The sequence below is a fragment of the Lepidochelys kempii genome, chromosome 15, assembly GCF_965140285.1.
Source record: "Lepidochelys kempii isolate rLepKem1 chromosome 15, rLepKem1.hap1, whole genome shotgun sequence".
Classification (NCBI taxonomy): domain Eukaryota; kingdom Metazoa; phylum Chordata; order Testudines; family Cheloniidae; genus Lepidochelys; species Lepidochelys kempii.
The window spans coordinates 14,026,704-14,039,954 of NC_136394.1; the positions used below are offsets into that span (position 1 = coordinate 14,026,704).

The window sequence follows — 13,251 nt, forward strand, 5'->3', positions numbered from 1 at the left end:
TCATTTGCATACGTGGCTGCCCTACCCCTGCCCATAAGGGCTCTAAAAGCTGCCCCAGGGTTTCACAAAGGCAGGGAACAGGCTGTAAACCAGCAGAAACCCAGCTCCTGTGACCTCTCCCCATCTCCCTGCACCATGGCTCAGCCCACTCTGCCTCTCTGTCTCCTGGGGCTTTTCCTGACAGGTAACGGCTACAGCAGACTGACGTCCGACCGTGCCTTGAAACTGAGGTCAGCTGAAAAGATGGCAGTAATAGCGGTGCTCACCCCCCTGCTCTTTGCTTTCCGCAGGTTGCTACGCTCAGGTGACTCAGCCGCCCTCTGAGTTCGTGTCTCCCGGGGGGACTGTCCAGCTCCCCTGCACGCTAGAGGGCAGTTACACCGTCAGTGCCAACCGTGTCGTTTGGATACAGCAGAAACCGGGCAGCGTCCCGAGATACCTGCTGTATTTTTTCACTGAATCTAACAAAGGCATGGGCTCGGGGGTCCCCAGCCGGTTCGCTGGCTCTCGGTCTGGCTCCAACAAGATTGGCTATTTAACCATCACTGGGGCCCAGGCAGAGGACGACGCCATCTATTACTGTGTTACGTGGACTGGGAGTGCTTGCACAGCCCTACCGTCCGATGGGGAAGTGAGACAAAAACCTTCTCACTCCACTGCAGCCCTGCGGCAAGGCTACACCTGCCCTGAGCACCAGCCTGCTTCTTACACAGGGGGCATTGGCTCCTGCTCCCCTCACCGCTCCTCATGCGGAAGACACACCCTTAGCACTGAAATACCCTGTGAGTTCAGGCCCGGTCACTGCTCACGGGTCTCTTGGTTTCCAATTGTTGTCTTGTCGCTGAAAAGCTGAGGCAGCCGTCCTCGGCGGCAGGGTCCCCGGGAAACACCGTACGTTCTCCTGCACCACAAAGAGTGAAGTCCGCGCCCCATGGAAAAGAGGGGACCCGGACAGGCTTGTCCACCAGGCTTTCCGGGCCTCTGCAAAACGGGCGAGGGAGCCCCACAGAGCACGGACACATCACTGCCCAGTAGATGGCAGCAGAGTGCAGCTACTGCAGGTCTATGGCCCTGACAGGGCGGGGGTAGATTGCAAGGGAGGCTCAGTGAAGCCCCTGATAACGTGCGGCCTAAAATGGCCCCTGGTGCAGGGCACCTAGGCAACAAGGAGAGTCAGCCTCTGCCAGCTCCTTCCTGCTCCCTTCGTCCCACCACCCCTCCCGGCTCTGCCTCAACCTTCCTCCGGATGAGGGCCCTGCTTCTGGCACCGTTGCATGGGGGGCACATTTAGCTCTCAAAGACACCCAGAATCCTTTACACTTACTGCAGCATGGCCAAGGCAGTTCTAAGGACTGAGAGGGGCAGCCGGAAACAGTATTTACCTGCTGCTCTTGCCTGAGCAGAAACAGCCTCTCCCCTTTGGTGGGAGACAGGTAGAGAAGAGCAGAAAACATGACTGCTAAGGCTGGGATACGCTGAAGAATACTGAGAATCCTGTAGCACTAATATAGCACTTATCATCCATACACCTGTGACATGTCCAGGATACAATCCAGACTACTGAGTAGCTGTGGCACCCCTGCCCTCAACCTGGGGTGCCCTGTACAATGCCTTGCTGCTGTAGCCTCCAACCTAGATTGCTCACAAACAGCCTCCGGCATGTAGGTCACTCCCAGTTGTGTCTCTGTGTGTGCTGCAGCCAGCCAGCCACACTTAGGCTCTTACCAGCCTGAATTATACTGCAGGGTAACCCCAACACACTCCCTGTCCCTGATTTCCCCCCAGGAATGTATGTCCTGCACTGCCCAGCCCTCTCCTGGACAATACAAGCTTCTGTAAAGTCCGTCATTTTATTTGATGATATGCATACAACTTATTACCTTAAATGGAGGTTCCCAAACACTTCAGTTCAAACACACTAGAGTAGATACAAGTTTATTAACTACAAAGAGAGAGATCTGAAGGGAGTATAAGTAATGAGGCACAAAAATGAGAAATAGTTACAAGAAAAATAAAGATGAAACACAGTTAGTGCCTAACTCAATAACTATATTAAATGTAAAACAAAGTTTTCTCATCTCCGGCTCTCAACAGACTCTTAGTGGCCACACGTCTCAGGCCAGGACCCCATCCCCAGCTGAATGGCTGCTCCCTTTGCTCCTTCTGAGGCAATGAATCAATGGGCAGAGAGAGAGAGGAGGAAGGGGTGTTTTGGGTGTCTCCCCTTTCTTTGTATAGTCCTCTCCCCTCTTTGAGAAGCATCTCCAGCTGGGAGCCTGGCAACAGGCAGACTGTGTGGATGGGAACTCCATGCTGTTTCTTTGCTAAGATGTAGATTTTTTCACTCATGTCCCTTTTCCTGACAATGAATAGCCACTTAGCAGGTAATGGCCCATTGGTCTTGTTTACACCTGGCTGAGGTGTGGGCTTGCCCTTTATCTCTGAGGAAGTGGTTTGACCACTCCCCAGACTTGGAACATGTGTTAATAACACCATACAGTGGAATCTTATAACTTTACATACAATGTTTCCAGACATATTTTACCAGGACAATAATGACCAGCAGATTATGAGGTTTTAAGAGATACCGCCCAAGACATTACTCCCATGTCTGTGTGTGTGTGTGTGTCTGACAATAGGCTTTGCAGGTCCAAATATTAACCCTTACTTTCATGCAGGTGTTAAGCTATTTAAAGAGTGTCTGCAAGTGTTAGAATTAGTAGCAGGGGGTCTAGAAGTGCCCAAGTGTTTTTGCCAACACACCAGTGAGGGGTTTATAGAGAATTTCTCTCTCTACAATGCAGCTGTCATTGGATGAGAAACCATCTCTTCATGTTTGTCCCCTTTGTTGCCCTGTCCCTGCTCCCTCTCCAGCCACACTGGGGTGTGTGTTTGGGTGGCTACTTGTAAAAGGCGCGTCTCTGATTCCTTTTGGATTTTCCCGTGGTGCAATGGTGCCATGTGACAATTCTTACCCGCAAGTACGCGCAAGCTCTGGCCACTGAGAGACTCAGTCCGAGACGTTCCCGTTCTCTTTACTCCTCCTCTCCTTTCGTTCCCGGTTTTCAGTACGCTGTGATTCTAGACAAGGGAGCCGCGCTGCTGTGATAGAGATGGCGCAGCAGCTCTGCAGCATTTCAGTTGCCATCTGTGCTGCCGTTAGTCCCTTCTCTGCATGTGAATTTTCAAGTTGGACGTTTCTAACCTTTGCCTAACTGGGGCAGGTCCGACAGGGAGACGGGGGATCAGGGGAAGGATGGGGGATCAGGTCTTCCCGCAGGACCATATGGCTGATTTGCATTGCAAAATGTAATGGTAATAAGCAGAGATCAGTGTATCCAATAGACTCACAGAGCCCTACCACTTGGGGTTCATTTGCATACGAGCCAGTCTCAGGCCTGCCCCTCAGGGTTCTAAAGGTGCCTGGAGGGTTGCCCAGAGCCAGGGCTCAAGCTGCAAACAGGCATAAGCAGAGTTGCCAAATCGGGCTCCTTCCTATCCACTTCCATCTCCTCCCTGCACCATGACTCGGTCCACCCTGACTCTCTGTGTCCTGGGGCTTCTCCTGGCAGGTGAGTGGTCAGGGGTTTGTAATACCCAACGCGCCCCCACCTTGCTGATAACACTCCCGGTGGGACTCAGGGCCTTTCAACGGGCCTTGAAGTCACGTAGGTGCTTTTGAAAATGCCTTTTGTGTTCAAGCCGAGGGTCCCCAAGCCCTTTACAAACAGGGGACTAGTATCCCCAGTGGGAAACGGAGGAGCAGAAGTGACTTCTCCAAGATCCAAAGGAGCCTTTGGAAAGGCAAGGAGCAGGACCTAGAAGTCCTGACTGCCCGACCCCTATTCTAGTCACTGAGCTTCACTAACTTCTGGTTTGGTCACAGCTCACTCGAGTCTTTGTTTCTGACAGTTGCCAGCGCACAGCCAACCCTGACTAAGCCTGCCTCAGAGTCAGTGCCCCCAGGAGGCACCATCAAACTCTCCTGCACCATGAGTAGTGGAATGAACATTAGTGGCTAATACATTCGGTGGTTTCAGCAAACAGCTGGGAACGCTCCGAGATATCTGCTATATTACAAAGATGAATCTAGCAAGCACCAGGGCTCTGGGGTCCCTGGTCAGTTCTCTGCTTCCAAAGACACCTCCAGCAACATTTGCTATTTAACCATCACTGGGATCCAAGCAGCGGATGATGCTGATTATTGCTGTGGTACATGGCACAACAATGCTTTACACAGTGATACGTTGAGACAGGGAACTGAGACAAAAACCTTCTGCACCCTAGGGCCCCTGGAGACCAAATCACAGAAACCCCAAGAGAGGCCATCACCGAGAACAGAAATACACACTAAAGAAGCAGATTGTGAACCCTTTTGGAAGTTCCTTGTAGAATTGGTATCCTCTGCCTGCATTCCACCAGGTGCAAGCTAACACGATGTGCTGTTGTAAATTAGCATGATCTGTGTTTAACAGGAAATCCTGTGGAGCGAAGCCCTGGCAGACAGTGATGTCTTACATAGATTCCTTCATAGTGTCAGTGTTTGTGCACTGTGACTAAAGTAATTACAAGCAAAGAAGCTGTGAGCAGTATCACTGATGCTGAGAAACAGATGAGCATTTAGAGAGACTAGCAGGGGACGCAGACAAGGCTCCTTACATATCCGAGGCCCGATGCACCAATCAGTTGTCTGTGCACAACTCTCATGAAAGTCACTGGGACTGCAGCACTGCAAGCATGCAACTGACACGGGAACTTTAGTGAGCCATTGTATGGAGAAGAGAGACAGATAATGACCACCAGAGGGCAGCATAGGAGAAGGCCCAATAACGTTACCGACAATCTTGTCCAATGTGAGGTACAAGGGAAGAAGTCTTTAGAGTTATAAAACCACGATTTGTTTTGTAGTGTGATTTGTTCTTAATGAACTTTTTTCAATAGTGCCAAGTAAATCCCTGACCAGAAATTTGAGGTGATTTATTTAGAGCAATGGGATAAGGGTGTTTTTATGTAACAAAATAAATACTTACTGTAATGTGCAAGTTGTACTAATTAATTTCCATGGGAACAGCTGTTCAATAGGCAGCACTAGCAAAGTTTTAGTAAGTTTCCCAACATGGGACCCAGTTTAGAGGCTGCCTTGGTGCTGTTCCAGCCCATTTGGATCTTCTCTCTTGAAACATGTACAGAACTGTGAGCCTACGGCCAGATGCGTCAGTGGAAGGAGCTGTCTGCTTCCTCTCTGAGTGGAGGGGGAAAAGGATGGCTATAGAGAGCCTCATTTCCATATGTGACATACCCACAAGTCCCCCAGTCACATCTGGAAATCTCAGTGGACAAGTCACTGAACTGATGGAAACAGAACTGGAAATAGAACCATTAAAATGCGTCTGACACATGTAGTTCACACACTGATATGCACTTAATAAATTAGGCCTCATTTTGGCAAAGCATTTAAGCACCTGTTTAATTTTAAGCCCGGGGTTAAAGTTGTGTGTGTAAGTGCTGTAGGGGAAGGGGGTCCTACCCATCAGTTTGTATGCTGCACACGTACATAGTGCTTAGCGCTGTAAGGCACCTACACGGCTGATCGGGGATTAAAGAGTTGTTCTTAACCTTGTCTCTTGGCATTTTCTTTCAGTAAACTTCTGGCCACAAACCAACGTGTCACCTGATTAACTCATCACACCAGGGCCCCGCATGGTGGTTTTGTTACGGCGGGGGGCGCTGCTGTGTCCCGTACTGATGTAGAACTTTAGCATTGAGCTCTGTGACCCCTCTCACAACACCAGGAGTTGTGGCGTTACCCAAAGGGGACCCTGGTGATGGGTGCGAGTGGGTCAGGTCTGCAGTCAGGACCCCAGGGCCCATCAGCAGACCGGACTGACCTGGCGGTGCTTCAGGGTACGGCGTGGGATTGTGGCCTAGTAGCGCCACCCCTCAGGGCTCATTTGCATATTGGGCAGCCCCACCTCTGTCCGCAGGGCTCTAAAGGCTGCTGTAGAATTGCAGAAAGTCAGGGGTTAGCCTGGGGTGCAAAGCCACAGAAACCCAAGTACAACATCGGGGTTCTCCCTTCTGCCTTCCGTCACCTCCCTGCACCATGGGCCTGGCTTCTCTAACCCTCTGTCTCCTGTGGCTTTCCCTAGCAGGTAATTCCTCTCGCAACTCAACGGGCACATGAAGGACAGTCTGAATTCAGCTTTGGTCACTGCTAACTTGCGTCTTGGTTTCTGACAGTGCCCAACACAAAGGCTGTATTGACCCAGAGGGCCTCAGTGGCAGCGTCTCGAGGAAACTCTGCTAAACTGTCCTGCACCTTGAGCGCTCGCACCGGCTTCAGCAGCGCCCACGTGAGCTGGCTGCAGCAGAAATCAGGGAACCCTCCCAGATACCTGCTCTGTTGTAAAGATGCGTCCAGCGAAGGGCTGGCCTCGGGGGCCTCCAACCGGTTCTCGGCTACCAAAGAGGCCTCCACTAACACCTGTTATTTAGCCATCGCTGCAGTCGAAGCGGAGGATGGGGCCAGTTATTACTGTCTCACATCGAGTGGTGGCGAGTAACACTGCACTGCAGCTTGACGGGGAACTGAGACCAAAACCCCATCCCGGTCGCCAAGGCGTCACACACACAACTGCTTCCCCGCTTCCCTCGTGCCTCCAGGGCACTTGCTTTCTAGCGTCTCAGAGCTCACTGGCTTGGAGGATAAATGGTGGAATCTCCATTGATGGAGACAAGTTCTGCGGCTCAGGGGAATCTGGTTTCATGGGGCAGACTCCCGGGAGCCCGCTGGGAGACGGGCCATGTGTTTCCCAATACAGCTCGCTGGGCATAAGGTCACAGGCTGTCTGAGAACAACGCTGTAGCCACAGCGGTCAGTGGCTCTTCACTGGCCAATAACACGAGGCTGGGCATGGAAATCCTGTAAGGTAGATCACCCTCTTGGGTCCACAGAGGATTGAAAGCAGGTGTTCAATGCTGCCTTCACAGACCTGCTGGGGTCAAGCACCCCTCCCCCTGCCTGACCAGTAGGAGACCCCTCTGCCCCCACCCGAGTTGTTGGCTATCAGCCCCCTACTCCACAACCTACGTCTGGGCTGTAACATGTGTCTCAGGTAGGGCGCCCAAACTCAGAGGCCCCTTTTGAAAATAAGCTCAGGAATGAGGCTTTGGGCGGGGAACTCTGTGCTGGCTGCCGGCCTGTTGGGAGCTGCTTGCCCCGGAGGAGTTTTGCTGTCTGCTCTCATTACAAGGGAGCACTGAGGCAGGATCCCTGTGTGTGAGCCCTGGGGCTGGGGGGGGATCCAGACACAGCAGTGAATCGCTGAGTGCTGGTGGCCTGGTGCACAGCAGATTGCTACTGGCACAGGACCCAGGAGGGGGATGAACTCGGGGGCAATGGTAGCCATGTGCGTGGGATCCCATAGGCCCGGGTTGTCAGACATAGCGGTCTGAGGGCCGGGGCTGGGAGAGGCAGTGCTGGACTCTGACATGGCTGCTGGGCTGGTGCACCTTGCATCTGGCTGTGTGTGTGGGCAACCTGACTGTTATGCGAACGCCAGGGCCCAGTCGAGTCTTAACCAACCGCTGGTTTCTACATAACTGAGTCACAGCAAATTGCAATATCATTTACAAATGCAGTTTGGACACGGCGATTAATAAATCGCCCGGCTCGCAGTTGCCCAAGACTTGAAGTGTCGGAAGTATGCAGGCGAAGGGAACGGGTCCCGGTGCCGTTGCTATGGGATGGTGCTGTGGCTGCTACGATTCTCCAGGGATTTTGACTTAGGTTGAGAGTCACACAAGAGCAGCGTGACACACGGGAGTGGTGGTAAGAGACTGGCGTTGTTTCCAAGCCTCAGTCACCTCCCCGGGCCGAAGACTGAACACTTCTGTCTGTCACATGACAGGGTCAGTGCCCACTGACTCTGGGGGCTGCCGTTACAAGACATATGAAAGGAGTCTGGTGACTTGAGGGCCCTCTGAAATCCCCTCTGACTCAGGATTGCCAGTAGGGTTCCAGGAGCAACCAGGAGTTCCCTGGTTCTCCCCCACGATTCGTGGGTCTTGCTCTGTGGCAATGGGTGCTGAAATCCCCTCAGAAGAGCTAAGTCAGCCCAGGAGCCACTACGGGTCCTGCCAGCCACTGGCTCGGTTAAAGAGCAGCTAAGATGTCAGATGAAACACAGGCTCCCCACCCTCCTCGACCCCACTCACCGCATCAGAAACGGCCCTCTACTGCTTCAAGGCGACGTGCTCTGTGTCTGATTCTCCTGGGGGATCTCAGAGACCTGGGGCTTATTCAGAAGCTGGGGCTTGCAGCCAGGCCTGGGTTCGTTCCCTTGCCGAGCTGCCTCAGCCTGGCCACTCAGAATATTGGGATGCTGCTCTAACTGACTGGCCCTTGAGGTCTGACTGACACCTAGAGTTTCCTTGACTCTGCCTCGTATAATAATTTCAGGCCACACTGACCCTGCCGTGGTCTGCAGGGCTCATTTACATAGTGGGTTGCCCCTGCCCCACAGCTACAGGCTCTAAAGCAGCCACTGGGGGGTGGGGAGGGTTTACGAAGTCAGCACTAGGCTGCAAACCAGCAGAAGCCCAGCTACTGAGTCAGGCTCTTTCTCTTCTCTCTCCATCCCCTCCTGGCGCCATGGCCCAATTTGCTCTGGCTCTCTGCCTCCTGGGGCGCACCCTGGCAGGTGATTATGCTAGGAATTCAGAGGACGCACACCGAGTACAGCATGAATTTGGCTGTGGTCACTTCTAACATGTCTGTTTGTTTCTCACAGCTGCTGGTGGCCTATTTACTCAGCCGGCCTTCGAGACTGTGTCCCCAGGAGACACTATCAGACTCTCCTGCACCATGAGCCGTGGGACCAGCGTCAGTGGCTACTACATAAGCTGGCTGCAGCAGAGAGCAGGGAACCCACCGAGATACCTGCTCTATTACAAAGACGAATCTGCCAACGGGCTGGGATCTGGGGTCTCTGATCAATTCTCAGCTTCCAAAGACGCCTCCAGTAACACCTGCCATTTAATCATCACTGGGGTCCGAGCAGAGGACGAGGCGGATTATTACTGTCTCACATTGAGTGCTGCCGTGGCTCACAGTGCGACAGGCAGATAGGGAAGTGAGACTGAATCCTCTGAGCACCACGGGTCCTTACTGGGCTCGTCCCTGAGTGTGAGAACCCTCGGCTTCCTCTGAGGAAGGCAGCAGAGGCTGGATTTGCCCATGGGCATCAGGCACAGTGTGGTACACTGTGGTGAGGGAGCTTCATGGGCCTTTGCCTCCACGAGATCTGCAGAAAGGCCTCCTGGCAGGTTCTGCCTTGATTTCATCCCTGCAGTGCCCTGGAGCGCAGGGAGAAGTGGAGCCGAAGGAGCCCCTGGTGATGGTGCCAAGTGCAGCCCCCAAAAGATTGGCCCCTGCCCTTGCAATGAAAGGGTTCCTGATCACAAAGGCACCGTACCTGCAAAGAGGATAATGCCACGGAGTGAGGAAATCTGGTCTCTCCCCTCCTGAGAAGGAGACAAAGGAGAATGAAAAGAGAGAGGTAGGCGACAGACGGCCAGGTGGACAGCATGAGTGTGTGTGATGGGCCATGCCAGTGCAGTGTCGGAACATTACAGCCAAACAGAGGCAGAAATCAATGTCTGCCCCATTCCAGAGCATGAGAACAATCGCCCAAGTCTTACTCCCCAAGTCCCAAAGCTTCTATTACATTACCCACACGCTGAGTCCCAGTGCAGTACCTACTCTCTCCCTAGAGGGCAACAGAGCTCTGAAATGCCAAGAAATGGAAGATGACCTCTACGGACCGTGGAATGGGACCCCTGTGAGGCTTGAGGGAAAGCAAAGATCTTGGTTCTTGGTGGATGGAGTGAAAACAATGTTAACAGCTTTGCTAAAAGGAATAAGGGCTGTTCCTGCTCAGTGGGGCGGGCAGGCCTGTGAGCAATGGAGGCCTGTGGTTACGTCCCTAGCCCAGCTGCTCACTGCTCAGCTATCACAGAGCCCCAGCGGCCGCGATGGGAGAACCCGAAAGCAGGTTGGTGTGGAAAAAACATGGAGCTGTTCAGAGACTTACTCAAACATCAGGAGCAGTTGAGAGTTCCCCTCCTGTAGCCCTCAGACATCCCCGCTCTGGGGGGTTGATCCTCTGCTTCTCTGTGAGTTTGTGGTGGTGGTGGTTAAATGGTAGAAGGAAATCCCTATCCTGGAGCAGGGACTGAGCTCATTTAATCTAGATTCCACATGGTCTGTCAGTGGGGATGAATCTGCCCTTGCTGAGCCCCTATAGGGGGCTGGCAGGGAGAAGGTTCTGTGTCAGTTGGGTGTGTGAGCAGGGGGCCAGTGAGGCAGGGAGTCGGGGGCCGCTAAGGTGTGGGGGAGTATGTCATGCTATAGTACCAATCATCATCAGTAAAGACTTGTCATTTCTGTATACAGTGATTCTCATTTCAGCTGGTAATTAGCATTCATGGGTGGCATTAGATTCCGAAATCAAGTCAGGCGTGGAGGGGAATATCCTGCATTTCCACTGTAAACCGGTTCTGTGATCTGCCGAAATGAAAAGCACATCCGCTATCTTTGTGTTTCATATCCTTTGTGCGGTGCAATGGAGAAGCAGACAGGATGCGGGGAATAAGGGTGATTCAGATGGGTGACTGTTTAAATGATCCACTACTTCAGGCCAATAAAGTGACTCCATTGAGCCCTCCCATCTCATGTGCATTAACAAGCCAATGGAAGTGTGGCAGTTCGAAGCCAGGGGAACAATATAGACATTCTTTGTGGGTTGTTATAGGACTGGATTAAATACCCTTTCAGCTGCAGAGGTCAGGTGCACATAAATCCTCTTGGAATTGACCAGGGCAGGCGGGGTGGAGGGTCAGAAATCTCTTTCTGTGGGGTGCAGTCTAGCAGATTGGTGGGTAGCACAAGAAAATAACTGCTGGTAATAAATGGTGAGAGCAGAGTAATGAACACTGAATAACTTCAAGGACCCCACGACACCAGTAAGAAGCAGAAAAGGTGGCCCAGAATCATTGCAAACAGGAACTTCATCAACAGCAACATAACTTTCTTCCCAAACCCCTGTGTTGCCTGATGCCCCCTATGTATGGAGCTTTTCCAGGAAGATGAAGTTCTGTCTTACAGACAAGCCAGCTGTGTGAGGAGGGGGTTGAATCCAGCCAGGAATGGGCATGAAGGTCAGATGTTTGTACCACAAAGCTGCCTTCCGTACAGAGCCTGATCTCTCAGCAGATCCCCACACTGCAAAGTGACCAGTGCACTCGTGCTGTTGTCTGTGAGATTTCACTCAGGATGAGAGATGCCTGCAGCCCAAACCCCAGCTGGGTGCACCAGCCTCCCCTTGGCTAGAAGGCTGGGCCTGCACCCTTGGCCAGCAATGGAGCCTGATGGAAAGGGATGCTAATGCAGCTGTTTTCTGCAGCTGCCTCTCAGGAGCACTGTTCTGCTGTTTCCTGTCGGGGTCCGAGAGCTAAAGGCTTTTTCTCTCCCCTCAATGGCCCCCTCTCCTCCTCCTGCTGTGCTGGATGCTCTCTTGGCCAGTGCCAGGAGGAGGCTGGTGAGGAGGTTTTGTGACTACAGATGGGTTGTGGGTAAGTCAGGACATGCGGGAGAAAGAGCAGCTAGCACTTCAGCATGGGGACATGGAGCTGGAAGAGGGGCTGCAACCTAACGCGCCAGGCATAGATGTGCGCTGGGGTCTCCCTCGCGCTGCACAAAGGACAGTTGTCGGGCGAGTTGGGAACTGCACCAGGTACACAGCCAGGCCCGTGGCTCCACGAAGGAGCTGCCAGCTGATCTCCCTGGCGGGCTGTGAAACCAGAGTAGAGGAAGGGCTGGCCCACCAGGGCTCCTCGCCCTCCTCAGGTGGCAGCAGGTGCTACTTGGTGTAGGGGCACGACACAAGGGTGAGGAGGACTCTGCCCTTCTCCAGTGGGCTGCGGTGCCAGCAGCAGCCAGTGAGCAGGGGGCTGATTTGCATGAAGGGGCCGTTCTCCAGCGCTGGGGGTTTAAGAGAGAATCGGAGGGTTCCTGCCACAGACCCGTTTGCCTCAGGAAGCCGAGCTCGTCTGGATCCACCATGGCCTGGGCCCCTCTGCTCCTCACGCTGCTCACTTATTGCTCGGGTAGGGAAGAAAGATGCACTTGACTCTCTCTGCTCTGAGATGCTGGCCGCGGCTCAGCCCCTCTCACCAGTTTCACACAGGCAGAGCCACATTTCAGTTCTTTTCTATCTCGTTCCAGGTTCCAGCTCGCAGCCTGTGCTGACTCAGACGCCCTCGGTGTCCGTGTCCCCCGGAGAGAATGTGAGACCGGCCTGCACCATGCCCTCAGGGTACAGCATTGGCAGCTACAGGGTGCAATGGTACCAGCAGAAGTCGGACAGCGCCCCACGGTTTGTGTACCACTATTACATGAGCAGTGACCAGGGCAGGGGCACAGGGATCCCAGCGCGATTCACCGTCTCCCCTGACTCCTCCAGCAACCGCTGGAATTTAGTCATCGCTGGGGTCCAGGCAGAGGATGATGCTGATTATTACTGTGCTGTATGGGATGATAGAAGTAACACTCATCACAGCGACACAGGGAGACAGAGAACTGAGACCAAAACTCTCCACCCAGCCTGTCCGCCTGTGCCCACGTGAGGGCCAGACCATGAGCTCCCTAGAGACACCGTCACAGACAATAGAGAGAGAGACAAGCTGACAAACACAGAGAGACGCCTTTGATCATTCCTTGGGGAGTCACTGTCCCCTGCACCCAGGCACTGTCTGCCGGTCCTGCCCTGGGGCCTGCTTCACGTTGATCTCCACATCACCCCCCTTCCCTTGCAAACCCTGTTGAGCGAGGGGCAGGTAGATGGTGACCCAGGTTGGTCTGAAGTGCTGGGGCTGTGTGAGCTGTAACTCAGGTCTTCACAGAAAGCGTATCTGAGAGTGCAGTCAGTGAGTGGGGGAAGGGAATCTTTCACATGTGGCTACAATCTAGTGCACTGGCAGGTGCTATGAAATGATAGCTAACTCATTGGAAATCACCACAAGGACCCACGAGCCATGGAGAAGCCAATTTAAAAATGCCCCTACACCTCAGCAATCTCCTCCCATAGCCTCCCAGAAACCTGGCTACCCATGCACCTAGGGGCTGCACTGCAGGGATCTGTTGGCTGCTTCCTGGGCGCCACGGTAATCTTGGAATCCTTACTAACCTGA

The 13,251-nt window shown here is 53.2% G+C and overlaps 1 pseudogene and 1 gene segment (V, D, J or C); both read left to right on the plus strand.

Moving 5' to 3' along the window:
- The first annotated feature begins 8,653 nt into the window (after positions 1–8,653).
- On the plus strand, positions 8,654–9,130 carry LOC140898873 (immunoglobulin lambda variable 5-37 pseudogene; annotated as a pseudogene).
- A 2,992-nt stretch (positions 9,131–12,122) lies between these two features.
- LOC140898874 (immunoglobulin lambda variable 5-37-like) lies at positions 12,123–12,687 on the plus strand. The segment is given in 2 exon segments: positions 12,123–12,168; positions 12,287–12,687. Coding segments are annotated over 2 exon segments (447 nt in total).
- Positions 12,688–13,251: the final 564 nt, after the last annotated feature.